The sequence below is a fragment of the Chenopodium quinoa genome, unplaced genomic scaffold, assembly GCF_001683475.1.
Source record: "Chenopodium quinoa cultivar QQ74 unplaced genomic scaffold, ASM168347v1, whole genome shotgun sequence".
Lineage (NCBI taxonomy): Eukaryota > Viridiplantae > Streptophyta > Magnoliopsida > Caryophyllales > Amaranthaceae > Chenopodium > Chenopodium quinoa.
The window spans coordinates 3,362,684-3,387,548 of NW_018744718.1; the positions used below are offsets into that span (position 1 = coordinate 3,362,684).

Consider the following 24,865-nt stretch of genomic DNA (forward strand, 5'->3'; position numbering starts at 1 on the left):
AGCATCATCAACTTGGTTAGTCGTTAAAATATACTCCTCGAAAATGGAAATCAATCTTTTAAAGAACACAGAGCATGTCAAGCCTTTCTCAATTTAGACCAGAATAATATTCATAGTCGAGTACCATATCATTACAATTTTCGTAGCTCTACTCTAACCCACCAGATTTCACATCGATACTTATATTTAACAAAAGATGAGATGAATATTCTTCATTTATACTTCCACTGCCTCCTTAAGCTCAATCAACTGGTATCAGACTTGTCAAGAGCTGCAAGAAACAATCCAGGTTAGATAGCATGTAAATGAAAATTACCTATAACAAATTACTGATACTCTTAACAGAAGGAAACCCGTTAAAACGACTTCAGGTTGAGTGACACTAATACTCAGTTGATGACAGGTAGAAACAAAATACGGCATTGTGCCACCATAAATGGGGGCAGTCATATCAAGTAATGGAATAAAAAAAGGATGACATTGCTTCTCCAACACAGCCAAGCCTACACTGTCAACTTGTCAAGTCTATTTTTGCACTCTTGAAGCAAGAATTAAAATATGACAGTACTATCAACTATAGGAGATGGGTTTCTGCCAAGGAAGGAAGTTTACACTTTACCCTACTCTAGCTTCAAACAAGCAGATACCCATCAAGCAAATACCTTGTCTAAGATTCTCTATGGCAGATTGTCAATCAAATTTAACAATTGAATCAGCCAAGGAAGGAAGTTTACACTTTACCCTACTCTAGCTTCAAACAAGCAGATACCCATCAAGCAAACACCTTGTCTAAGATTCTCTATGGCAGATTGTCAATCAAATTTAACAATTGAATCAGCCATGCAAACCAATGAGACGATCGAGGATAAGATGACTCTTAAGGTTCTTATACTGCTCAATACAATCAGCCATGCAAACCAATGAGACGATCGAGGATAAGATGACTCTTAAGGTTCTTATACAGTTATACTGCTCAATACAATAAACCACAAATAGAGGCAATTGTACATATAAACCAAAAGGAGGTTTTCTCTATGCTCTAAGACAATAAGCCAATAAATTATTATTCACCACTTGTCATAGATAAAAGCCTGGATGAGGAGCTGTAGGTTAGGATCAAACAAAAAACACGGTCATTCTTCCTTTACAATTCAATGAGGACAATAACAGCAAGAATAAACCATTAGCATGGACAACTATATATTGGGTGAATGGGTGGTACTGATCCAGAATGCATTTACTCAAAAAAAACTGAACACGTAAAAGTCCAAACAATACAACAAAATTGTCCTCTGTGCATTTTAATTAGCATATAAAACAAGCCCTAAAATGTACATGGTATGCAGATACATGCATGAAAGTGGTTTTAGCGTAAATGTATGTGTGAGCAAGGGAAAATAAGGAAGGAAAGTACTGTTGTAGTTCAAGAGCTTCTCGATCAAGTCAACATGGGTCATGAGCATTCGCCTGCAACAATAGCGGACCAGCCCCAATGCATCAAGGGCATCCCTGCGGAAAAGCAATGCATGTCAGCAAACTCTGTTATTTGAAACCAGTACTCTGTACAAATAAAGAGCTATGAATTTCAACCTCTTTGGGAACTTCCTAATGCGCAGGATTTTGTATAAAAAAATAGGACACCTACAAGACGAACCTTTACTTGGTAAACCTACAAGACTATGCTAAAGTACTCTAAACAAAAATTGCATTATCAAGCCTCACGATGTGTTTGGATTGAAGGAAATGGAGGGATAGGGTATCTTTCATTTGGATAACAAATAAGGAAGGAAGGGAATTGGAGGGGAGAGAAATGGAGGGATTAATCTGTAGGAAATTGATCCCTCCAACAATGAAGAGATTTGGAAGGAAAACTCACCATTCTTCCCCACCCTCCCTTTCCCTCGGATCCCTCCCCTAGTCCCCTCCTCTTCTCCTCCCTCCCCTTCTTTTCCTTCCCCTTTCTTTATCCAACCACAATGTCAGTCTCTCCATTCTCCAAAACATATAATACATGCACATTGGGAGAGGAGGGATGTCGACAGAAGAATTTAGGAAAGAATGAACGGAAAGAGTAAAATCACAAACATCAAAAAAAAAAAAAAACAAACCCTAAATGAACATGCAAGCAGAAATTAGAAAGTCAAATAATAGTGGATAACTAGATATATTAGCTTATTAAAAGCAAGAAAACTTCTTGACTTCTTGGTTATTCGCTTATTCTACTGTGAAATTTAAAATCCTAAAAGTACTAGAATTCCACCCCAAAACCCAGTTATTATCCACTAAAACTGGAATCAGCTTCACTAAAATCATACTTTATTAGGTCAATCTAATTCAATCATCCTAACCATTTACCATACGGTTGCATAGCAAAACCCAATACGATTTTGAGAGCCATGAAAACAAGCTAAAAGTATAGTTTACACGCATAATTCAATCAACAAAAGCTCAATTAGTCGAGCAAGTAATCTGAGCTACATTCGACAAAACGCAAAATATGAATAAGTAATTTCAAAACCATTAATAAATACAAAAACCCATTCCAAGCTATAGACAAATTTGCATTAAAAACTCAAAATTAACACAAAATAACATTTTAAGTATTAATCAATCAAAAGTAGAAAGATACCCTTCAGTGTAATCAGCTTGAAGAAGGTCAAGGTAGGTGTCCCATTTATTTCCGATCACCTGAAAAACATTCACATTCAGCCCCAAAAGTAACAAAAAAAATAAAAAAAATTAGGGTTTAAGAAAAACCCTAAATAAAAAATTGATCATCAATGAAAACCCTAGAAAAAGAAGAAGGCGCAAAGATAGGAAGAGAAAGACGTAACCTTGCCGCAAGTGAAGCAACGAACAGGAATAATCATGTTTCTCTCTCTTCTTTCTTCTTTCGCTGCTTCGCCTGTCCCTTCACTCTACGAGTAACTCCTTAAGCTTTATGTTGAGGGAGGCAATAAATTGCGGCTTCTTCGGTATATAAACTTTCTCAAGTAAACCAACCACGGTTAATTGTCAATAATAATACTCGTACGATTTTTAGACGGTCTTTCAAAGTTCCTAAAGTAAAACAAGTTTTTTGATTATTCTAAAATAAAACGATTTTTGTAAATATTTGTTCGAAAAAGAATAAAAAAATCGATGACACATTGCGTGTCACATTGTGATTGGTTAGTATTGAATTATTGGTATTGGTTTTACTTGATAAAGTGCTAATTCAATTACTAAATGCGTGTCACGTTCAGATTTACTAATTACTAGATGCATGTCATGTTGTGATTGGTTAGAATTAAACTCAATAATTACTAATTCAATTGGCAATTTTATCTTGAACATGTTGAAAACATTGAAACCAACCTAATTCAAACCGAGCTAAACAAAACACGATTTAAATTTAAATTCGATATACTGAGTATATATATATATATATATATATATATATATATATATATATATATATATATATATATATATATATATATATATATATATAAACAACACAGTTACTTGCACCTCTACTTGCAAATGTTGACATAGAAAAAGAAAGCAGAGTTATGAAGGAATTTTGAAAGTTTTGCCCATATCTGTGGAATTGCTCAAAAATAGTGAAAAAATTAATACTAGTAGAACTAAAGAATTCGTTCAGTATCATTATCAAGTTTTAGTTAGTTTTTAAAAGCTATATATACACATTCTTCGTATTTGTTTCAAAATTAATGTCGCTACTGATTGACAAATTTGTTAACACACAAACCCAATTCAAAAGGGTTTCAAAAGACAACAAAAAATGAATCGGTATATAACTGAGAGGCTATAAAAAAATACAAAAAGCCCTAAAGTATGTCTAATTAACAAATCAGATATGAGAGGCTATAAAAATTACAAACAGCCCTAAAGTAAGGTTAATTAGCAAATCAGATTTCTCTGCATTTCTCATCAAGCTTGTGTCTAATTATAGTTAGTAATCCGTATTGATTTTGCTACTAGACCCTTTTTCAAAACACACTTTCTTTTTGTTCCCTTCCCAATTGCCGGAATTTGCGCAAACAGATCAATCAGAACCAATGTCAACTCCTTTTTGCCTCAAAAAGTCCTTCGCTTCAATGACATCCTGGAAGAAAAAAAAAGGGAGCAACGTAATTTACAATAACCGCAAGAACAAAATTAAATTTAGATAGGGACTTGACACTTTGGCAGATGCAATACTTAAATACAGACTTAAATTTTCATGGTGAGGTCTACACTACAATTTCAAAGCTGTACAACAGTATGCAGCATTTAGATGTTTTGGAAGAGACGAATTTTGATGTTAAGGTTGGGAGAAGGGAAGAACTGTTAACTAAAAACCATCCCTCCTATCTTGCTATCCAATCAAATTGTTAATTTCCTCCTTAAATAAAAGTAACCATTTCATGTCCAACAAAAAAAACAAATATCTTTTCTCATAAAACGCTATCTAGAAAAATGAGGTACTGCTCAGCAATTTTCAGTTTAGAAACCCATCCCATGTCGTTATTAGATGCATATCGTGTGCCTGAACCAATGAAATAAGGAACGAAAAGCCTTGCTCACTTCTAGGCCCGAATAAAAAAACAAAAAATGAAAGAGGGATTTAAAGATACCTGTTGTAGCAATACTGCTTCTTGGGGGCAGGTTGGAAAGCGCATCAAACCGATGCCAACCATCAATAGGCCATAGCATGCCAGTGATATAATCAAGTATAAAGGCAGCTGCAAAGCAGAAAAAAATGATAATTGAGACAAGTAAACCCTGTAAAAGTGCAAACAGCGAAGGGCAGTCATATAAAAGACAAAAAGTCCACACATAGAACAGGTAAATGTAGAGACGCACCAGCCAAGTCTGGCTTTGTGGAACTATTGATGTATGAAGGAGACCAATCCAGAATGCAGCAATGGCCACCAGTATAGACAAAATCTTCACAATATGCTTCATTTATTTAGAAAGAAAATCCCGAGTCCTGAAGAAATGAATCACCATGCAGGGCTAATTCCACTCAGTAGATGAAACCATTATAATATATCCTTTTTTTAAAAAGGAGGGGGGGGGGGGGGGGGGGAGGGAGGGAGGAGTCAAATGGTTAGCTGATTTCACTCAGTAGATGATAAACCAGTAAAGAAAAAATCCCGAGTCCTGAAGAAATGAATCACCATGCAGGGCTAATTCCACTCAGTAGATGAAACCATTATAATATATCCTTTTTTAAAAAAGGAGGGGGGGGGGGGAGGGAGGAGTCAAATGGTTAGCTGATTTCACTCAGTAGATGATAAACCAGTAAAGAATCATTAATCTGGAATTTCGGCAATGGCCATACAGACAAAACCTTTAAAATACGCTTCATTCAATAGGGAAAAAAAATTTAAAAATTAAAAAAAACCAAGTATTGAACCAAAGAATCACCCACATAAATAAAAACAATCATAAATTCATATTACATATTTTGAGAGAGAGGAGGGCAGTCAAATTAGTAGTTGATCCCCACTCATTAGATTAAGGAATTTGTAAGTCAGATTGATATAGAAGGATATAAGATAAAAAAAGGCATTTAGTCATTCAGATAAGCAAGCCACAGTGCATAAGACAAACAAAGGGATACAGTAAGTGATAAAACACTTGGTGCTTAATATGGACGCAACTTAATGAACTGCTGCCATCAGATCCTAACAAATTTTCACGGTCATTTTAAAAAACTGAACTCAAAGCCCTTGCGCAAATGTTCAGATATCATCATTCGGCAGCTCAAATTGTGTTAAGTTCTAAGAAAAATCAAAGTAGCTTGGACTCCATCCATGAAGGAGAGCAACCCTCTTACAAATTACAATCCCAAATGAGATTCCATCCCAAAGAAAAAGTGCTGATTCTAATCAGTAAATATAGGGTTTCACAAGTTACAGGATGACTAATATAGGACAGAGGGGAAAAGGCATTTAGTCATTAAAATAAGCAAGCCAAAATACATAAGACAAGCAAAGGGATATAGTCGGAAATAAACCACATAATGGCTTGATGCTAATTATTGCCAAAATTCAAATAAACTGCTGCCATCAGATTCTAACAAATTTTCATGCCATTTTAATAAATGAACTCAAAGCCCATGCGCAATGTTCAGATATCATCATTTGGCAGCTCATGATGTTTAAATTATAAAGGGGCCTGGGCTGCATCCATGAAGTAGGAGAGTCAAGCCACCTACAATCCCATATTAGGTCCCATTCCAACACCAATTAGCAAGGGGAGAAGTAACTCTAAGGAAACATCACAATGATCTATACTATTATGCTCAGCCTCGAAGCCTTGCAGCCTGAACTTCAGTATCAAAACTTCAAATTTAGACCAACACAAATCCGAACTCGTGTTATATGAACTCTTCGTGGCAATCATGAATTCAAAGTGGACGATCATTTACTATGCAACAACCGAAACACTTCAAAACTCAAATTAAATCAAATGATCAAGCATATAAATCCATGCAAAATTTTCAAGCAATACAAATTCCAAACCATGCTTTTTATATTCTTCATTTTAACCATATTGTTGATGTCTTGTGCTCAGGTGATGAAATATAATAAAGGTTTTTGTTTTTTTGTTAAGCCCTCATTTGAAATAAATTTATTTGCACAAAAATCCATATTTAAAGGGTTCCAATTAGCCAATTTCAGATATTATCTTAATATTCTTTAAACAGCGATACAGTTATTATTCTCCCGAATCACCCATCAAGTTTCTAGTCTAAACCTTAACAAAGAAAAAAAAAATAGTAGCTTAAATGAAATAAATCCACATGAATCAATAAAGAACACACAATTATAAGTTCATACTGATCAACTTCTTATCACCGTCATTTTGACATAAAATCAGGAAATTTTGTCACTGCCATCAGATAATATAGTCATTTTTCTTTACATAGCCTCATCAATAGACGAGTTCAAAGCCCTTGCGCAGTATGTATATTTCATCATTTGGCAGGTTCTAACAATTGCTCAACGAACATATCATAAAAAAAAAAAATCTCAGACAGGCCGAAAACAAATCAATAGGTGGTCGAGAAGCAAGGACTACAATTATTCATAGAATTAAAAACTTTAAGAAGTAGAATGCAAGACACTGTTGGCCAAGGAATAAGATAACATCAAACCTCCATCGTACCATTAAAAATCGGCAACAAACTTTCGTTCATACGAGTGATACGACCACACACAGATTTGATTCAAAGTCCATAGCAGATCTAGATTATAATATGATCGATAAAACAAAAATCATTGAAAATCAACCAAATCAATCATAAATTTAACATAGAAGTTAATTCAACCATAATGCATCCATTGTTCGATGAACCACTGCACTAAGTATCCTCATACTAAACATAATCAATGCAAGAAATTCTGCATAACACATAAAAATACGGCTAAAGATCCTTGTATATACAACCCATTAACTAGAATAATCACAAATCACTCAAAACAAACATATTAATCATAAGTAAGATTCAAAAATCAAATTGATTCTTGTAGCCTAAGAGTATGAATCAAAAAAATTATAGCATTTCAGTAATCCACCTTAGAAGAACCCTAAATTGAAATTAAATTAACGAGACAAAACCTAGATTGCGAAATTGATGTTAGACGAATAAAAGCAAAAGAAACATCTTACCTTAGAAGATGCAGAGGGTAGAGAATATATGTTAGATTGAAGAAAACAATGAACTGAATGAAGAGAAAACGTTGTTCTGTAATTTTCAGTGTTTATTGCCAAACGGCTTGGCTTGTAAAGGAACGAGGCTGTTCAGTTTTAGGTTAAAGCCGGACTAAAGTTATACCCAACTTTACAACACTGACCGATTAAAGATAATTGGAGATAATTTTATTTGGAGACGAAGAAGTAGAAAGATTAGATCTTACGAGTAGGTGAGTTAAACAAAATAAGTTCCTATGATTTTGGGTGCACTAAGGGTCTGTTTGACTGTTCTCATACGTTGAAATTCAATTCAGTTCAGCTTTTAATTTCCTTCTCTTATAAAATATTTATTTCAGGTTCAGTTCAGCTGAGTTCAGTCAATGAGAATATGCCCTAAGTTTAAATAATTTAAGATAAGATTAGTTTTTTTTCTTGGAAAAATGTAATCTAACCTTTAGTCGATGTTTCATAAACAATCCCATTTTTTGAAATTCCAGAAACAATCCCACCTTTGATATAGTTCTTCCACTAACGATCTCATTGACCTACAACCTGTTAAACAAGTTCAATTTTTCTTTTCTTTTTTAACTACAATTCTTCTCAAGCCACCAGTCCACTACCATGGCCACCCCAACACTCACCCCTCACCAGTGGCGGAGCTATTAAGGGAGCCTGGGTGGCATCGGCCCCTCCATTTTTTTTTTATTAATTTTTTAAGTTAAAGTTGTAAATTAATAGGTTAAATACAAATTTAATGCAATAAATAACATCAAATTAGCTTTGTCATAGTGGTAATTCATTGAGTTTGGTGAAAATTTTAGGGTTCAAGTCTTTATAAAAGCATTTTATTTATTTATTTTTATTTAGTGCCCCTCCCCATCACGTGGTTAGGTTGTTTCCGGGGCTTGGGGGAAGGGAAGAAGTGGTAATCGGGGTTTGGGAAAAGGGAAGGGGGTGGATTTTAAGGGTTGGGGCAATGGAAAGGGGGATAATTGCGGTGGGAGAGCGGGAGAGGATAGGTTTCGTGATGGATGACCAAGAGGGGATTGAAGGTGGGGGAGTTGCCGGAGGTAGTAAAGGGGAGTTGCCGGAGGTGGTGCTAGATTTATATAATTAATTAAGGTTTTTAAAGCTACTAATTACAATTTCATCAAATAATTATGTCATTAAAATCTTAAGTGGCTAATTAGGGAAAAGATAATAGTTACTAAAATTAATCGGTTTTATAGGTAGTAGTTAACAACTTTTTTAAGGGGTAGTAATTCACAAATGCCCTCTGTTTGAGGTAGTAATTCACAAAAATATCGTAAAAATTTGACACCGCCCTTCAATTCTTAAGCAATTACAATTAGAATAATTGGCATGGTCAATTTGAGTAACTTTTGTTTTCGCTTTGCAGCTCCTTCACTAAACACAACAGTTATCTTGTGTTGGACTCGGTAGTTCTTACACCTTCAATCCTCACAAAGTTAAAATCCCCCCACCCACCATTCTGATGTTTATCAAATTGAAGGGGTTTTCCTGCAAATTAGTGAGAATTTCATGATGGCAATCAAGCAAATCAAAGTCGCTAAAGCTGAAATTAATCTTTAAAAAGGTAAACATTCCTTCGCTCATTGTCAAAGAGTATTTTACACACTTACGAGAAGACAGTATGTTTCAACCTTTCAATGAAGCTTCGGACTTTCGATGGATGCTAAAAGAATAATGATAGATGAACTACATCTGTTTTTGAGCAGGATTATACTAGTCCAAATCTAAATGAAGGAAATACAGTGGGATGGATGCTAGAATCAAAATAAGAATGACCGTTTCTTCAAAAATTTAAAAAAAAAAAGAAAAAAAATGTAATTTAGGCCCCCGACCCAAGGGCATTGCTGTACTTCAACACAACCTACAAGTTTACATCATGATAAATTAGCAATCTTAACTGATTAATAGATTAGAGCCAACTGGTAACTTTCAAACTGTATCCCACCATAAGCAGTTGCTTCTGTCAATCAACATTTCCTGCTGAAACTTCTTTATACACTAAGCAAAGTATCTTGGCGGTCATGCTGCAGGTGATGAAAGGCTAGATTCTCAGTTCTCAAACATAGCCAAAGCAGCGAAAGCAGTTTAAACACAAACACTATCAACTTTCGCGTATGGGGTTTATGTATGAGCCAACCAGCTAATTAGGATCTAACTAGGATACACATGGGTTTGCCTAATGCTAAACAATCTCAGGAAAGAAGAGACACGAGAGAAACAAACTCCAATGTTACACGGTTCTTGGATCGCGTATTGATGACAAAATGTTCTGGATATTTTCTCAGCAATGCCAGCAAGCCATCCCATGGTTTTCCTTTAGAATCTTGACTTGAAAAGTCCTCAGATGAGAGATACCTCCTTACACGGGTATGATGCCAAACACTACCATATTGCTCCATTAGCTGCATAGAATAGTACACAACATAAATTTGACAAACAAACAACATATGCCATACGCCCATAACCTACTTCAAAACAAACATATTATATAGGATGGAAATCATATTTACTACACAGTAGTAGATAACTGATACTCCATCCAGCACAACTGTAAAACACTAATTCCTATCATTAGGAAAAGACTGAGGTGGGAGGGAAAGATCATCTGAGTAGAAGACAATATGAGAAGAATCAGATGATGATCAGCAACCCAAAAAAAAAAAAAAAAAAAAAAAAAAACAAATTGCTTGAAACCTAAGTATAGTTGTGCAAATATCCTCCAAAATGTCTAATTGCTGCTTATACACAGATTAAACCTCCCCAAAAGCCCCTCTCTATGCACACCCGCACACAAACACTTGATTCTTTGCTTGCAATGCTTATCAAAGCTGCCAAGTCCCATGTATTATGAGCCATTGAGAATTGTCAAATCCAGCTATGATGCTTATACACAGATTAAACCTCCCCCAAAGACCCTCTCTATGCACACCCGCAAACAAACACTTTATTCTTCTAATCCTTTTTTGCTCCTCTTGTTTGCAAGACTTAAGAATTCTGCAGGCTAATGTTTACTCATACAGTCATAATAATAAAGTAATAAGCCTCACTATGCTTATTTTAGAATTTATGAAGGGTAAAAACATTGTAGAGATTATTATCTTGGTCATAATTGAAACCCTGATGAGACCCATGTCAAAACTAAACAACTGAAGTCAATAGTAGACTTAGTAGTGCTTCAACCAGGGGTGCAACAAGGACAGTCAATGGAAAGACACTGACTTAATTCGTACAGAAATACCCCGTATGAAAATAGATAAATTCTGCCAAGTGCACAGACAAAATAGCTCATCCAAATGACATCAAAAGAAAGAGAGAGAAAGAACTACAAAAATTAGAAAATCAATCAGTATTTAGATAAACTAGTGTTTTTTTTTTTTTTTTTTTTTTTGAGCAATGCACAAGTTCTTTGTAGACTTTTTTTGACTGGTGGTGGCAATTGGCAAATGAAAAAATACTGGATGGTGAGTGGGTTTACTGATCATGAGGTTGAAGGTTAATAAGAATTTATAAAATAAATGTGATATAAGATTGTAACTTAAAATATAGAAATTCATTTTTTTTATTATTGAAGAGAAAGAGGCAAAAAAAGATAGTAATGTTTATGGTTTGTTTTAAAAGTATTAGTGTAAAAACTGCATAATAACAACTCCCCAAAAAAAAAAGGTTTACTGGATTGTGAAAAATAAGATTGGCTCTACCACTTACGAAATACATACTAGCTCAAGTAATCGAATAGACCATATACACACATCTAGACTTGTACACTGCTGACATATGACATCCAAAAAAGTTAATTAGGATGTGATTGCACCATTTACAATTCTGCAGAAATGCACAAACCAAAATGCAAGTAAAGAAAATCATTTATTATCTTAGGCTCCGTTTGTTTTGATGGAAAACATTTTAAAGAGATATTCTAAGGAAAACAGTTTTCAAAGGAAAGCATGATTGTGAAAAAGTTTTTCCTTTTGTATGTTTGATTGTAGGAAAACTATAGAAAAATAAAGAAAATGGAAGTAAAAGGGAGGGGAAGGATAGAGGAGAGAAAATAGTGAAGGGGAGTAAAAGAGGAAAATCTAGCATGCCTTCTTAACAAAATGAAAATGGTTTTCCTATTTTAATAAGCAACTTTCTACCTATGAGAAAATTGTTTTTCACCCTATAACAAAACAAACAAAGGAAAATGGAGATATCATTTTCTAGGAAAAGGTTTTCCGCCAAAACAAACAGAGCCTTAAAATTCTGAATTCCTACATTGGCACATCATATTACTGTGTTGAGTACAAAGCAAGTAAAGAAAAACATTTATCATAAAAGAATCCAATAAGTCCTAAGAATATAAAACACATTCAAACTTAATTATTAATCAAACAATGAGGTATTTCAATATTTGTACAAGAACTGACCTCCGTATGAAGTTTCTCCATGGGCATCCATTCACCTGGACCACACAGATCAGACAACACTGTAGCTACAGATGATACTACATCTTTCTCTTCCAATTGCATTAGTTGTTGATTGTCAGCTTCAGGATTAACTCTTGATCTTCCATCAGATTTCTTTTCTGCATATGAAGACCATCAGTAATAAAACAAACACGTCAAGGAGATAAATAATAGAAACAACATATGGAAGAGAAATCAAATGGAACAATGCCTATGTCCAATAGGTGAAATCAGTTACATATATTTAACACTGAGGATCCATACAATAAGTAACACAAAGTTTCACATGGAATACTAGCTTCCTAAAAAGCAAAGATTCATTGATTGGATGGTAAATGACTTACTAGATATGAAAAAATGGATAGAGTGCAGTGCTGCACAGTAGTGAAACAAGTAAATGTACAACACTCGTATCAGGGAGTCACTCAAAAATGGAAAGTTCAACAAAAAGATACTGCATCCTACTTGCATACGAGATTTATTACAGCCCATCCCACAGCTCATATTAATTTTACATGACCATGGTTTCAGGGTATCCATAGAATAATAACATAAGCATCTTAAGGTTCTTATAAAAAAGACATTATCCAATATATTTTCAGGGACACAACAGCAACATGTATGGTACCAAATTCTGTTGAGTCCAAAGTAGCCTCCTAAGACAAAAGCCTATTTTTATTCATAATCATTTGACAGAACTTATAATATACCAACTAATATGGTAGAGATAACAATGAAACGGTCCTCATTTCAAACTAGGCTCTCTCCTGTTGCTCTGACAGTCTATATGTTACTTTAACATGGGGATAAGGATCCTGTCCAGGTGCTATCCGAGAATCCAATCTTTGGAACAAAAAAGTTCAAGATATAGGGACCCTGTTCTAGACACAACGACACAAGTCCCAGACAGTCTTCCCATATCCATAATCTTTCTCTTTTGGAAGTATGCTTGTTATTTCCTTGTGTGTGGATCCTACAAGAATCTTATTAAGTATGGATTCCAAGTAGGTTAAATACATATTTAAAGGTTAAGCAAGTTTTATTTTCCAAAAGCTGCATCGCAGATCACAATTACTAAACGGATCATATTCACTTCTGTTATTTAAGCTATAACATTTAGGAAGATAAAAACATAATAGGTCAAGTTTTTATTTAAAACATACAATTTGAAGCTGTTTTACCTAAATTGCCCCTACCCCTTGTGAAGTGTGAAACCGGATAAGGTGGATTATGCGTATTGGTAATATTTGGCCCAACTTACCAAAATACGTAGGAAATTGCAATCCAACACTAATTCAGATATTTGTAGGTCAAATTTCAATAGTATAGACTATACTTTCAGTAATATATACTTAAAGAGAGGGGAGGGGGGGGTTATCGTGTGGGATCTTATTAGATATGTTTCAATGTATTTTAATATTTATTGTATTGATAATAACTATCTAATACTTGTTTGATTTTATGACATGAATACTATGAGGTAAAAATACAAAAGATACTATATTAGATTAAAATAATTCGTAAATATGAAAGGGTGAAGGTAGGTAGTTGAGCTTGGTATCCTAACTAACAATATGGTAGTGAGTGATCATGGTTAATATTTTTTGTGCTGATGTATATGAACCTCAATATTAATACTACTTTCTTTATTTAGTTGACATGTTTTGACTATAGCATTATTCACACACTTACCATTTTTTTTTTATTTATACGTAATGAAAAATATATTCAAGTTGGATCTTGTTAGAATTATCACAATATATATTTTCAAAATATCAACTCTTTTTAATTTTTGTTTATTTGTAATTAAAGATATTAATGGTAAAAGTGTCAACGAAAAAGAAACGAAGGAAGTATAAAACAATACCATAACTATTAATATATTGGATAATCATAACTTTAGATAATAGTTTTTGGAAAGAAGACATCATCTTCCTCTTTCCTATATTAGCTATTGAAATCAAATGAGATGATCTTGATTGTATAAATAATAATTGATTAATTGAAAATAAGTATCTTTACATTTATTTATTGATTAATTTTACTAACTTACATAGATTAATAATGTAATTTTTTTTATTTTTGGATTTAATTCAAATAATTAATTTGTTAATTTTCTTTTCTATGATTCTTTGTTGATTAATCAATCTTTCCATTTTTACTTTGTAACTTGATTGACTTAATTAAATTATCACTATTATGTATTTAAAGCAAGTCGGCAGTTTGGTCTTGACAGGGGGACACCACAACCCTATGTCTTGGCTTATATAATAGAGATAAAAAGGGTGGAAGTGGAAGTGGGAGTGGGAGTGGGAGGGGGGGGGGGGGGGGGGGGGATCCTAATAGCCAAATGCTCATGCTCATGCTCCTCTCCTACATTATCCAAAAAGTGCCTGCCATTTGATTGTACAAGCTAATGATCCACAATGTAGTTTCCAACTTCCCATCTTTCCCAAGGCAATCCTTGAAATTTTTTCAATTGCTTATTCTGATTAAAAAATAAGAGTTTTATTTTTTGAAGATAACAATTCTGATCGTACATCTAAACTCTCTTTTAAGGGTCATCAAGCACAGGTGGCCATGATTCATGGTTTAGAGTCATTCTTATAGCTCACATAATCAATTAAACATGTTCACCAGGTTGTACCCAAAATTGGAATAAGTGTGAGATTTTAGACCATTTGTGTTTAATATGACAAGCCAAAAGTCCAACACAGTAAGTGGAGGCCAAAGACATGAGGTGAGTTTCAGGTTTAGGTTGTGAAAGACATTGACCAATAAAAAGCACATTACAGGCTGCACATCCGTGCACTCTTGTACATGTCCATAAAGATAGGAGGTAGAAGCCTGCAGGAAGCTACTAGGAGCATGCTAGCCGATATGCACATATTTGCCTAGTTGTTTCCATATCATCGTAACCCTGGGGCATTAAAGTTCCTGATTAATTATAGCTAGACTGAGATAATATTTAGTTTTCTATTATCCCTATGTTTTCTATATCTACTTTAGAATTTATTTATTTATTATTATTATTATTATTTTATTTTATTTTTTTAATGGAGAAGGGATAGGACTACAAGTGTAGTTTCCTATTATCCTATAGTGTTTCATTTTTGCTAATCCTAACACTTTGAACTTTTGAAGCCAAGCAAAAATATCAAAATCAATAAAAGCATTTGATGAAATAGGTATGGGATTCAGACCTTTAAAGTTAAGTAGGACAGTAGGAGTATCCCAAAAAATATATATATAAAGAATAGACTAGAAAAAAATTGCTGATTCCAATGTCCAAATTTGCTAACAAGAAATCAACTTGAAAATTTTAGATCTTTACATGTAAATGGACTTTAATTCTGCAAACCTATCTCCCCTAGCGTCTTATCCTGAAATGTTTTACAAGTAAGGATGAAGGAGTGTAAGCAATGTTGCTCCACCACATACCTCAGATTGCTTTGGCTCTTTTAAGTATATTCATCTATAATAACGACCACCTAGTGCACTACAGGGTCAAGAACTTGAAGAAATAACTGTAATCAGCATGCTACCCCAGCATGTCTTCTGATCCCCGAAGAGTATATTATGGCATATTTTTGGTACCTATGACACATTGACATGTTAATGCATCATTCTGCATTTCATTTCCAATAAAAATCTATGTTTAAAAACTCAATTAATCAATGATGCAAGTTCATATATTCCCTCTGTGTTTTTTAGTTGCATCACTTTGCAAATTCAACTTTTGGAGATGAGAGAGATAGAGAGAATAAAAAATAGACTCGTGTGATAGCAGAGAAATAGAGAGAGTTTATTAACTAAAACGGAAAGTGATGCATCTATTTTAAGAAAGTGATGCAAATAAAAAGAAACGGAGGAAGTATAGAGTATTGAACTTTTGACATACAAAAAAGTGGATACTTTTGATTTTGTGAAAAAGAAAGAAAAAAAAATAGGTTATATAAATACTTCCTCCATATTTTTTTACTTGCAAAATACCCTCTTGACACATAGTTTATGTAAGGAATTATAGAAGGTCAACGGAAAACTTAATCAATCTAACTTAAAAAGTTAGTGATCCAACCCTTTTTTTTTAATGTGATTTTATAAATTTGTTCATTTTATCACCTCTAATATCTTCATTTAAATATATGCCAAACTGCCAAAGACATATGTTGCAAGTAAAACATCAGAGGAAGTAATGGATTTGTGAAAAAAAAAAAGATTACAAGTAACAGCTGGAACAAATTCATTGTTTAGAAGGACTGTAATTCATGGACCTGAGCAAATCAGTTCAGTATGTTCACTTGTACTTGTTAACAGATACTCTGTGGCTTCTACATAGGTGTGGGCCAAATTATTTGTGCCAATTTCATTTAAAGCTTGTTCTTTCAATTATTTTAAAACCATTTTACAATTTTTTTGCCAAAACCAGATTTGACTAGAACTAAATCTCTGATCACTTATCAAGTTATCAGAGGATATATCTTTTATTGGACCTTCTAATTACTAGTTTCAACCTAAACCAGCAAGTCAAAGTGCAGCTTTTAATCTTCATTATATCACACATCTTCGTGTACGTCAGATTTTTTAGTTCAAGGTTAGGGTAATATTCATTTCCTATACACATAAATGTTAATTAATTTATCCTATACAACAATATAGAGCTAAAAAAATTCCAGCTTATTGTCCATGTTGTAAGAAAATTGTTTAATGTATAAAAGTCGTAAAGATTTAGGCCCTTTTTTGTTCACAATTAATTATTTCAAATCTCATTAGTTCAGTAGGAAAAATAAGTTCTAATAGGGTTGATAAGGGCTACCATTTAACCAAGAACAAATTAAATTCAAATAAGTATCAATAAGGTCTAATACGTTAAACTAAGTTCAAAGTTAATATAATATAAATTAATTTCAGATATATGAAGGCTAAGAAAAATAGGGAAGGACAATAACTTTTTAGACTTTATATCAGGTATAATAAATGATTTTTCTCGAAAACTCAACTCAAAAGCAAAAGTGCACTAGTCAAACAATACCACCCCATTAGTGGTCCATTTAGATTGCAAACTCATAAAGATAAATTCAAACATTTTTTATTTAAAATCCTGAATAATTTGGTAATCATTGACATGAAACTACATAGAACTTTCCAACACACAAGGGTTCAGGTGAAACCAGATTAAGGTTGAATGTTCTAGTTAATAAGCAAAAGATTTCAAGATGTCTAGGTCAACTCAAACCTCAACTTTATATAAAAAGAGTACACCTATAAAAACTTCATAAGCTCTCATAATCAAGCATCACCAATTCACCACTACCTCCTACTGCAGGCAAAGTACATAGCGGGTCTTATATACACTAGAGTCCAGATATACACTTTTTAAAAGGGATAAGAAAAGGATTGACATAAAAAGTCAATGAACCTAGGTGGAGGCATTCCACAGTATGTCTTCTTCAAAAACAAAAGATTGGATAGACTTTAATAAAGAAAAAAGGCGCAGCGCAGTGCCACTGCAATAGATAAGAAATGCAGCTTAAGGGGAAACAAAAATTGTCAATGTCAATGTTTAAAGCAATTTAAACAATGTCGTGGTTCTATGAGAATATACATGATCAGGGAATCAAAAAATGTCAGGATACTAGCTCTGAAAATAAAAATCAAGATACAATGGTTGGGAACACCTAGCCAAACACTCTACAATTTCTTATCTCTAATCTAGTATCAGATGGAATTACAGCCGGAATACACAAAGTCCCATAGACACAAGCTATAACTGGCTGAGGCAATTTCGAGACATGACAAAAGATGCTAAAAACACGGGTGTCATCCGCAATGACAATAAAATACTATAGCAGATTGTTGGTCAAAAAATTACATTGCTTACATCTTATATACCTCATGACTAAATCAGTAAAGCTAGGCAAGTAGGCAACAAGTCAGTCAATCAATCAATCAAAGCCTTAATCCTATAAGCGGGGTTGGCTCATGAACCAAAAGTGATTATTCCGTATAGTCATCCACAAAATTTTTCCTCCTCCCTCCCTTACGATCAAATACTTCATTCTAATGCAAGTCCATGTGCTTCATATCCTTCCTAACTCCTTCCAACCAAGTCATTTTCGGTCTCCCTCTACCTCGTCAACCTCTTTATGATCCCACTCTTCCACTCTTTGTACCAGTGCACCCTAACTCCTTCCAACCAAGTAGGCAACAAATAAATGAAGTCAAATAGCTGACCGAAATTCAGTGGGAAACTGGGAGTCTAAGACACAACTTTAACTACCTAAAATTTGGTGTTTTAATGAGGAATCATGAAAAGGGTTGTCCTAAACCATGATAATAATCCCCACTTTAATAATCAATTCTCCTCTGATTGGACAGGTTGACCCCTAAAGGATTCCTTTTCCACAAGTGTAGACAAGGTTTAAAACTTTTAAATCAAGTCATCTCCATAGTCATATGCCACAATCTAACCCCAAGCACAAACTCTCACATCTAAAGCAAGCACTAGACTTTTATTGATAACCTCAACATGGAAGATGGAGTATAGATCCAATGCTACCAGCCAAAGAAAGAAGAAAGGAGAGAAAAAACTCAAAGAAGCATATGCTACCTAAGAGAGACCAAGAACAGAGGAAAGGGGATAAAAGAACCTAAATAAGAAGCGGGAAACAGTTGAAACACAATTGACACAAAAGGAATACAGGAGAGAGATGCTGCTTGAAGATTTGTCAACAGTATACAACGAAAGAGAATGAGAAGGGAAGGGCGAAAGAGAGAAAATAGTCAGACATGGTGACAAGGTAGAGCTTAACAAAGTCAACCATAACACAAGGTAGAGAAAATGAGAAGTGATTCTAGGCACAATTGGCACATAATTAATGAGCCACACAGCAAAATTAAATCCAAGGAATTCTAAATCTAGTGATCATCAACAAATTGTACACAACCGAAGATATGAAATGTGGTCAATTACTAGACACAATGCCTCCTACATACATAAAAGAGAAACATAGATCTCTCAAATATATACCATCACAGCAGCATAAGACCCAACATCCACGACTTAGACCAGCCTTAAAACAAATAAGACACAAGATGACTTGTATAGGGATTACTAAATCATTCCATTCAATGCCTTCATCATTACTTCTTCTCCACTTAGTAACTCTGACCCACCAACCCAATATCCAGTTAAATAAACTCCTACTCTTGTTTGCAAGAGACACTCCATACCCTTCCTAGTCAAAGCCCAATACAACACTTAATTAGACCCTTCCTCGACTTCCTAGACTCACAAGTCACAACCTTTACACTCTCACACTGCAACGAAACCCATTCATCCTTAAATTATCAGTAATTCAGCATACATTCTCCATAGAAGAAACCTTAGCAACTACATAAACATAATCATTCAACTAAAAATTAAATTAAATCATACAACACCAATAACATCCCATCATTAGCAATTCCATCAATTTCAATTTCATAAAATCACATACAAAATAACCAATTGTTTAAACAATCAAGTCCAATAAACCTTGCAATCAATTTGCACAATCAATCATTCATAATCAAATACAAAGGAAAGGGGAACAAATTACTGACCAAGGGTTCCAGAAAGCCCACCTTTGCCACCACTACCACCACCATACCCATAATTATCATGCCCACCCCCGCCCCCGCCCCCGCCTCCGCTACCATCACCATACCTCCTCATCTTCTTCGACAACCCAACAGCCTCCTCTCTCCCTCCACCATCTTCCTCCTCATACTCATCCGCCGCCGCGCCCGCTGCAAAATACTCCTTCATCCTCCCCTTCCTACTTCCCCCACCTCCACCACCAGCAGCACCAAACCCAGAATTCCTCGCCGGAACAGCCGGTGGCGGAAGAGGGCTGTTATACACATGATGACGTGGAGCAGCGGACCCACCAAGAATATTCCTAACAGGCAACAAAAAGTAGAATTCCTTATCACCGATCTGAAGAAGATCCTGCGAGTCAAGCTTCACCGGAGCATTACCAGGAAGATGAAGCACCCCTTCAACAAGACACCCATTTTTGCCGAGAACTTCTAGGGCAAAACGACGTCGTTGGAAGTCATAGAAGATTCTGGCGTGGTGGCGAGAGATGTTCATTCCGCCGCCTAAGGAGGCTAAATCGACGTCGACGGTGGATTTCTTCGAGTTTCTGCCGAGGATGATGGAGTAGGTTTGCATATAGTACTCGAAATCTTCGCCTTGGAGCTTTGCGAAGCCTGCTTCGACGTCGCTTCCTCCGCCGCCGCCGGCGGTGGCTACGGCGGTGTGCGCCATTGATGAGATGAGTGAGGTGTCTGGGAGTGATGGGGGAAAGAGAGAATTAGGATCGATTAATGGAAATTTTTTGACAAAGGTATCTCAATTGATTTACTTTCACTTTTATAACATCGGAAAAAATAAATAAATAAAAAAATTAAAAATTAAAAATCATAAACTCTCAGAATTGATCACTACGGGGCGTTTGGCAAAAGGGACTAGGAATTTGGGGAATAATCACTTTTTTAGATTGCTTTAAAAAAATCACTTTTTTTAGTTGATATAATTATCTTTTTGTGAGTCATATTTTGAATTATATAATCTCATATTGAACCATTTAATGAGATTATATAATTATCTTTAGGATGATAAAATTTAAAAATCATGGTTTGAATGATGTAATTTACTATTTGATACTTTTTATAATGATAAATTTACTTTTTGAGTTATACATTTACATAACAGTTTCAAAATGATATAATCACTTTTGTAGTAATATAATCACATCTCGTATGATATAATCACATTCGTATGGTATACAAGAAAGTTGGGTCTACAATAAGTTATTGTAGACCGGGTCTAATCTAGTCTTATAGGGTGGGAGTGGGAATTCGAATTAATAGGTGGGAATTCATGAAATAATCTCAATCCCTTGTTTGGCATATTTTGGAAATAAGATTGAGAAATTTTAAATCCTATTTTTGGTATGTGGGAATAATGGAGGGATTAAAAGCAAAATTTACAAAATTGCCCTTTTATTATCATATGCCACAAATATATATGCCACAAAACAAGGGTAGTATTGCCTTTTTAACAATTTAGTGAATTCCCCCCAAAATATTACTTGCCACCCCCAAGTAATAAAATGTAGGGAATACAAGCTAATTATTCCCAAGCACATTCCCATTTTATGTTATAATTCCCACCAACCAAACATGGGTTTACAAAGACTAGGGATTATTATTCTTATTCCCAACCCATAATCCCACTTACCAAACAGCCCGTACGAGTAATAATTTTGGCCTTTTGGGTTCAATTAATCGGTCGGTTTTAAGTTGGGTTAATTATGGGTTCGATTATTCTAGTGCTTAAACATTAACCAGAATGTTGGATTATAAGTGAGTTGACAGCCATGTAAATTTTCCCATCAAAAAATAATTAAAAAAAAAAAAACAATGTAAATTTTTTATTTTATTTAAGGAAAATTTGTCAAACAAATCTTTTAAAAGCTAGTTTTTACGAGAAACAATTTTGTAAAAATTTTCTGGCAAATTCAAACCTTAAACAATTTTTTTCCCTTGCGAGATGAAACCTTAACTTGTATTTTGGGCTTTGACCAACAACGTGTTTCAACTTTGATTATAACATGCAAATTCCATGCTTCTTCTTTATGCTTTGTACACAACCTCTTATCTGTATTTACATGTTCTTCTTTCCTAATTTAATTAACAAATTCAATCAACAATGAACTTTAAAGAAGAAATGAAATAAAGCAAAGAAGAAATAAGAGAAACAAGAAGAAGCATATGACCCGCACATTTCAATCAACGGCAGAAAATTGGTTAATGGTCAGAATACAAGTTAAGGATTCATCTCGCAAAAAAAAAAAAAAAAAAAAAGTTCAATGTATGAATTTGCCGCCAGAAAAATTTAAAAGGTTGTTTCCTACAAAAACCGACTGAAGGTATATTTAACAAATTTTCCTTTCTTTAATTTCCTTAAACAAGTTTGTAATTACTAAATCTTATTAAAAAGGGGTTTGGGGGTGATGGGGAAAAAGAGAATTAGGATCGATCAAGGGGAAATTTTGTCAAAGATATCTCAATTGATTTATTACTTTCAATTTTATAACACCACCAAAAAATTAATAAATAATTCATAAAGTCTTTGAATTGACATTTGATCATTAGTTTTAAGTTATGTTAATTTCAGGTTTCAATAACACCACAAAAAAAAAACATTCATAAAGTCTTCGAATCTATATATTATTATAAAGTAAGGGTCTGTTCACATTTACTGAACTGAACTGGACTGATTGGAGCTGAATTGAACTGAACTGAGCTGAAATAAATATTTTATGAGAGATGAAATTAGGAGCTGAACTGAACTGAACTGAACTGAAATTAAGTAAATGTGAACAGGCCATAATCCCCAGAAATATTCTTAGATTACACATATCAACACCACATAAAAAAATTTCCCGCGTAAAACTTTTTTTTTTTTTGGTTTTTTCATTAAAAAATAAATAATTTCAAGTTAGTTATAAAGCTTGAAATTTAAAAGCAATCAATAATTAACGTTAATTTTATTAGGGTAAAAGATAGGCTAGAAATTTTCACTTTTAACATATATAATCCTATGTTAAATTTGACCGAATAAAACAAAAGAACTAAGTAAATCAACATACAAAATGTATTTACCATATTATGCATAAAAATAATCCAACTATGTATTTTGAAAAATTGCATTAATAAGTTGATCACTAATTTTAAGTTGGGTTAGTTTCGGACTTTCGAGTTTGAATATTCATAATCATAAAGTCTAATTGATCACTATATATATATATATATATATATATATATATATATATATATATATATATATATATATATATATTTTGAGGTAAGTTAGGCTAGTTTCGATTTTGAGTATTTAGTTTTGGGTTTGTCAAAAAAAAAAAAAAAATCATAAAGTCTCCGCATTGAGTATTAGTTTTAAAGGGAAGTTTTGACAAAGATATCTCAACTGATAGCTATTTTTAAGTTTGGTTAGTTTCAGGTTTGAGTATAACACCACCAAAAAAAAAAAAAAAAAACATTCATAAAATCTCCGGTCGATTTTAAGTTGGGTTGGTTTCGAATTTGAGTATTTAAGTGCTTGACCATTAGCCCGAATGTTGGGTTGTGATGTGAGTGAGTCGATGGCTAGGTGCAGGTCACCTATGTTTTTACTATTTCAAAATTTGGCAAATTTATGGTGCTCTAATTAATGTAAATTTTAATTTTTATTTAAGGTAAATTTGGTAAAATTAGTTTGTAGGAGAAACAATCTTGTAAAAATTTCTAGCAAATTTAAACCTTAAACAATTTTTTTTTAAAAGATGAAACCTTAAATTAACTTGTATTTTGGCCTTTGACCAACGCGTTTCGGCGTTGACTTTAGCGTGCAATTCACATGCTTCTTTTTTTTATTATTTTGCTCTATACACACCTTCTTTATTTATTTAAATATTTTTCGTCCCTTATCTGATTCGCAAATTCAATAATCAACAATGAAATTCAAAGAAGAAATGGAAGAAAGCAAAGAAGAAATAGGAGAAACAAGAAGAAGCATGTGACCTGCACATTCCAATCACGCCGGAAAATTTGTTAATGGTCGGAACACAAGTTAAGGATTCATCTCGCAAAATAAAATTACTAGTTAAAGGTATGAATTTGACTGAAATTTTTTAAAAGATTGTTTCTTACAAAAATGGAGTTATAAAATGCCTAATAGGTCAGTTCCCGTGCCATGCACAGTAATTTTAATAGCCATTAATAAATCATCATTATAATTAGTTTTTATAAACAAAAAAAAATATCTAAAAATATTATTGACAAATTTTGAGCATAATAATAATGGATTACAAAAGATTTGTTAGATATAAAATGTTGTAAGTATATAATGATCGATGTGTTATGAACATATGATAATTGTAAAATAATACTGTATTTAAAGATTGAAATGTATGGGAAATAAATTTTATTAATTTGTGTAAGACAAATTTGTAGTATTAGTTAATAAGGAAGATTTGTAAAATTATATTTTGAAGATTTTTTTCCCTGTAAGGCCCTGTTCTTTTTACCTTAAAAAAATAATATTAAGTAAAAATGAGTTCAGTTCAGTAAAAATAAGTTCAGTTTTGCAAAATTAATTTCAGTTCAGTAAAAATAAGTTCAGTTCAGTAAAATTCAGTTTTCTTAAAGCAGAATTATAATAGAAAATCGGTAAAAATAATTTCAGTTCAGTAAAAAATAAGTTCAGTTCAGTAAAAATAAGTTCAGTTCAGTAAAAATAATTTCAGTTCAGCAAAATTAAGGTGAATCAAACAGGGCCTAAGAAACATTAGAAGAAAAGAAAAATATTAATAATTTCGAATTGTTAAATTTTACAAAATAGTGATTTGTTATTTTGATAGTTTTGCATTTATATGTTTGGAGCTATGTCCATTCTCATTTGTAACATAATAATATTTTAGTATTTTAATAGTTTTGAATATAATAAATTTAAATGTAATATTAGGAATAGAGAAGAAGTGATAATATTTTATTGACATATGTGACCAATATATATACTATTACAATGCTAGTGATTAGCAACTAAGAAAGGTAATAAAAGATTACAAGGCTAGGAATAGGGA

The 24,865-nt window shown here is 33.4% G+C and overlaps 3 protein-coding genes across 4 annotated transcripts; all 3 read right to left on the reverse strand.

The window, feature by feature from the left end:
- Positions 1-2,984, reverse strand: LOC110703444 (DNA-directed RNA polymerases I, II, and III subunit RPABC5). Its single transcript, XM_021881253.1, has 4 exons — positions 2,835-2,984; positions 2,630-2,688; positions 1,415-1,509; positions 1-271 (listed from the first exon to the last, which is right to left on the reverse strand). The coding sequence occupies exons 1-4, from the start codon at positions 2,868-2,870 to the stop codon at positions 246-248; spliced, it is 216 nt and encodes a 71-aa protein (XP_021736945.1). The 5' UTR covers positions 2,871-2,984; the 3' UTR covers positions 1-245.
- Positions 2,985-3,768: 784 nt separating this feature from the next.
- LOC110703445 (dolichol-phosphate mannose synthase subunit 3-like) lies at positions 3,769-7,890 on the reverse strand. The gene is made up of 4 exons (XM_021881254.1): positions 7,669-7,890; positions 4,852-4,978; positions 4,623-4,730; positions 3,769-4,111 (listed from the first exon to the last, which is right to left on the reverse strand). Exons 2-4 carry the CDS (start codon positions 4,951-4,953, stop codon positions 4,052-4,054), a joined length of 270 nt encoding a protein of 89 aa, XP_021736946.1. The 5' UTR covers positions 4,954-4,978; positions 7,669-7,890; the 3' UTR covers positions 3,769-4,051.
- A 1,359-nt stretch (positions 7,891-9,249) lies between these two features.
- LOC110703446 (FHA domain-containing protein FHA2-like) lies at positions 9,250-20,668 on the reverse strand. Of its 2 annotated transcripts, none has more exons than XM_021881256.1 (3): positions 19,797-20,668; positions 12,132-12,289; positions 9,250-10,127 (listed from the first exon to the last, which is right to left on the reverse strand). In XM_021881256.1, the coding sequence occupies exons 1-3, from the start codon at positions 20,482-20,484 to the stop codon at positions 9,918-9,920; spliced, it is 1,056 nt and encodes a 351-aa protein (XP_021736948.1). In that variant the 5' UTR covers positions 20,485-20,668; the 3' UTR covers positions 9,250-9,917. The 2 variants fall into 2 exon arrangements, with proteins under 2 accessions (XP_021736948.1, XP_021736947.1); XM_021881255.1 differs by having other exon boundaries at positions 19,776-20,666.
- Between the last annotated feature and the right edge of the window lie 4,197 nt (positions 20,669-24,865).

Excerpts from the sequence above, each read along its gene's own strand:
- LOC110703444 (XM_021881253.1), bottom strand. The coding sequence starts at position 2,870 with ATGATTATTCCTGTTCGTTGCTTCACTTGCGGCAAG. Across the intron at positions 2,689-2,834 it reads GTTGCTTCACTTGCGGCAAG|GTGATCGGAAATAAATGGGA; the intron begins GTTACGTCTTTC and ends AATGTTTTTCAG. Across the intron at positions 272-1,414 it reads GAAGCTCTTGAACTACAACA|CTCTTGACAAGTCTGATACC; the intron begins GTACTTTCCTTC and ends TGTTTCTTGCAG.
- LOC110703445 (XM_021881254.1), bottom strand. The coding sequence starts at position 4,953 with ATGAAGCATATTGTGAAGATTTTGTCTATACTGGTGGCCATTGCTGCA. Across the intron at positions 4,731-4,851 it reads CACAAAGCCAGACTTGGCTG|CTGCCTTTATACTTGATTAT; the intron begins GTGCGTCTCTAC and ends TCTGCTTTGCAG. Across the intron at positions 4,112-4,622 it reads AAGCAGTATTGCTACAACAG|GATGTCATTGAAGCGAAGGA; the intron begins GTATCTTTAAAT and ends TTTTTCTTCCAG.
- LOC110703446 (XM_021881255.1), bottom strand. The coding sequence starts at position 20,484 with ATGGCGCACACCGCCGTAGCCACCGCCGGCGGCGGCGGAGGAAGCGAC. Across the intron at positions 12,290-19,775 it reads TGGGCTTTCTGGAACCCTTG|AAAAGAAATCTGATGGAAGA; the intron begins GTCAGTAATTTG and ends CTTCATATGCAG. Across the intron at positions 10,128-12,131 it reads TGGAGAAACTTCATACGGAG|CTAATGGAGCAATATGGTAG; the intron begins GTCAGTTCTTGT and ends TATTCTATGCAG.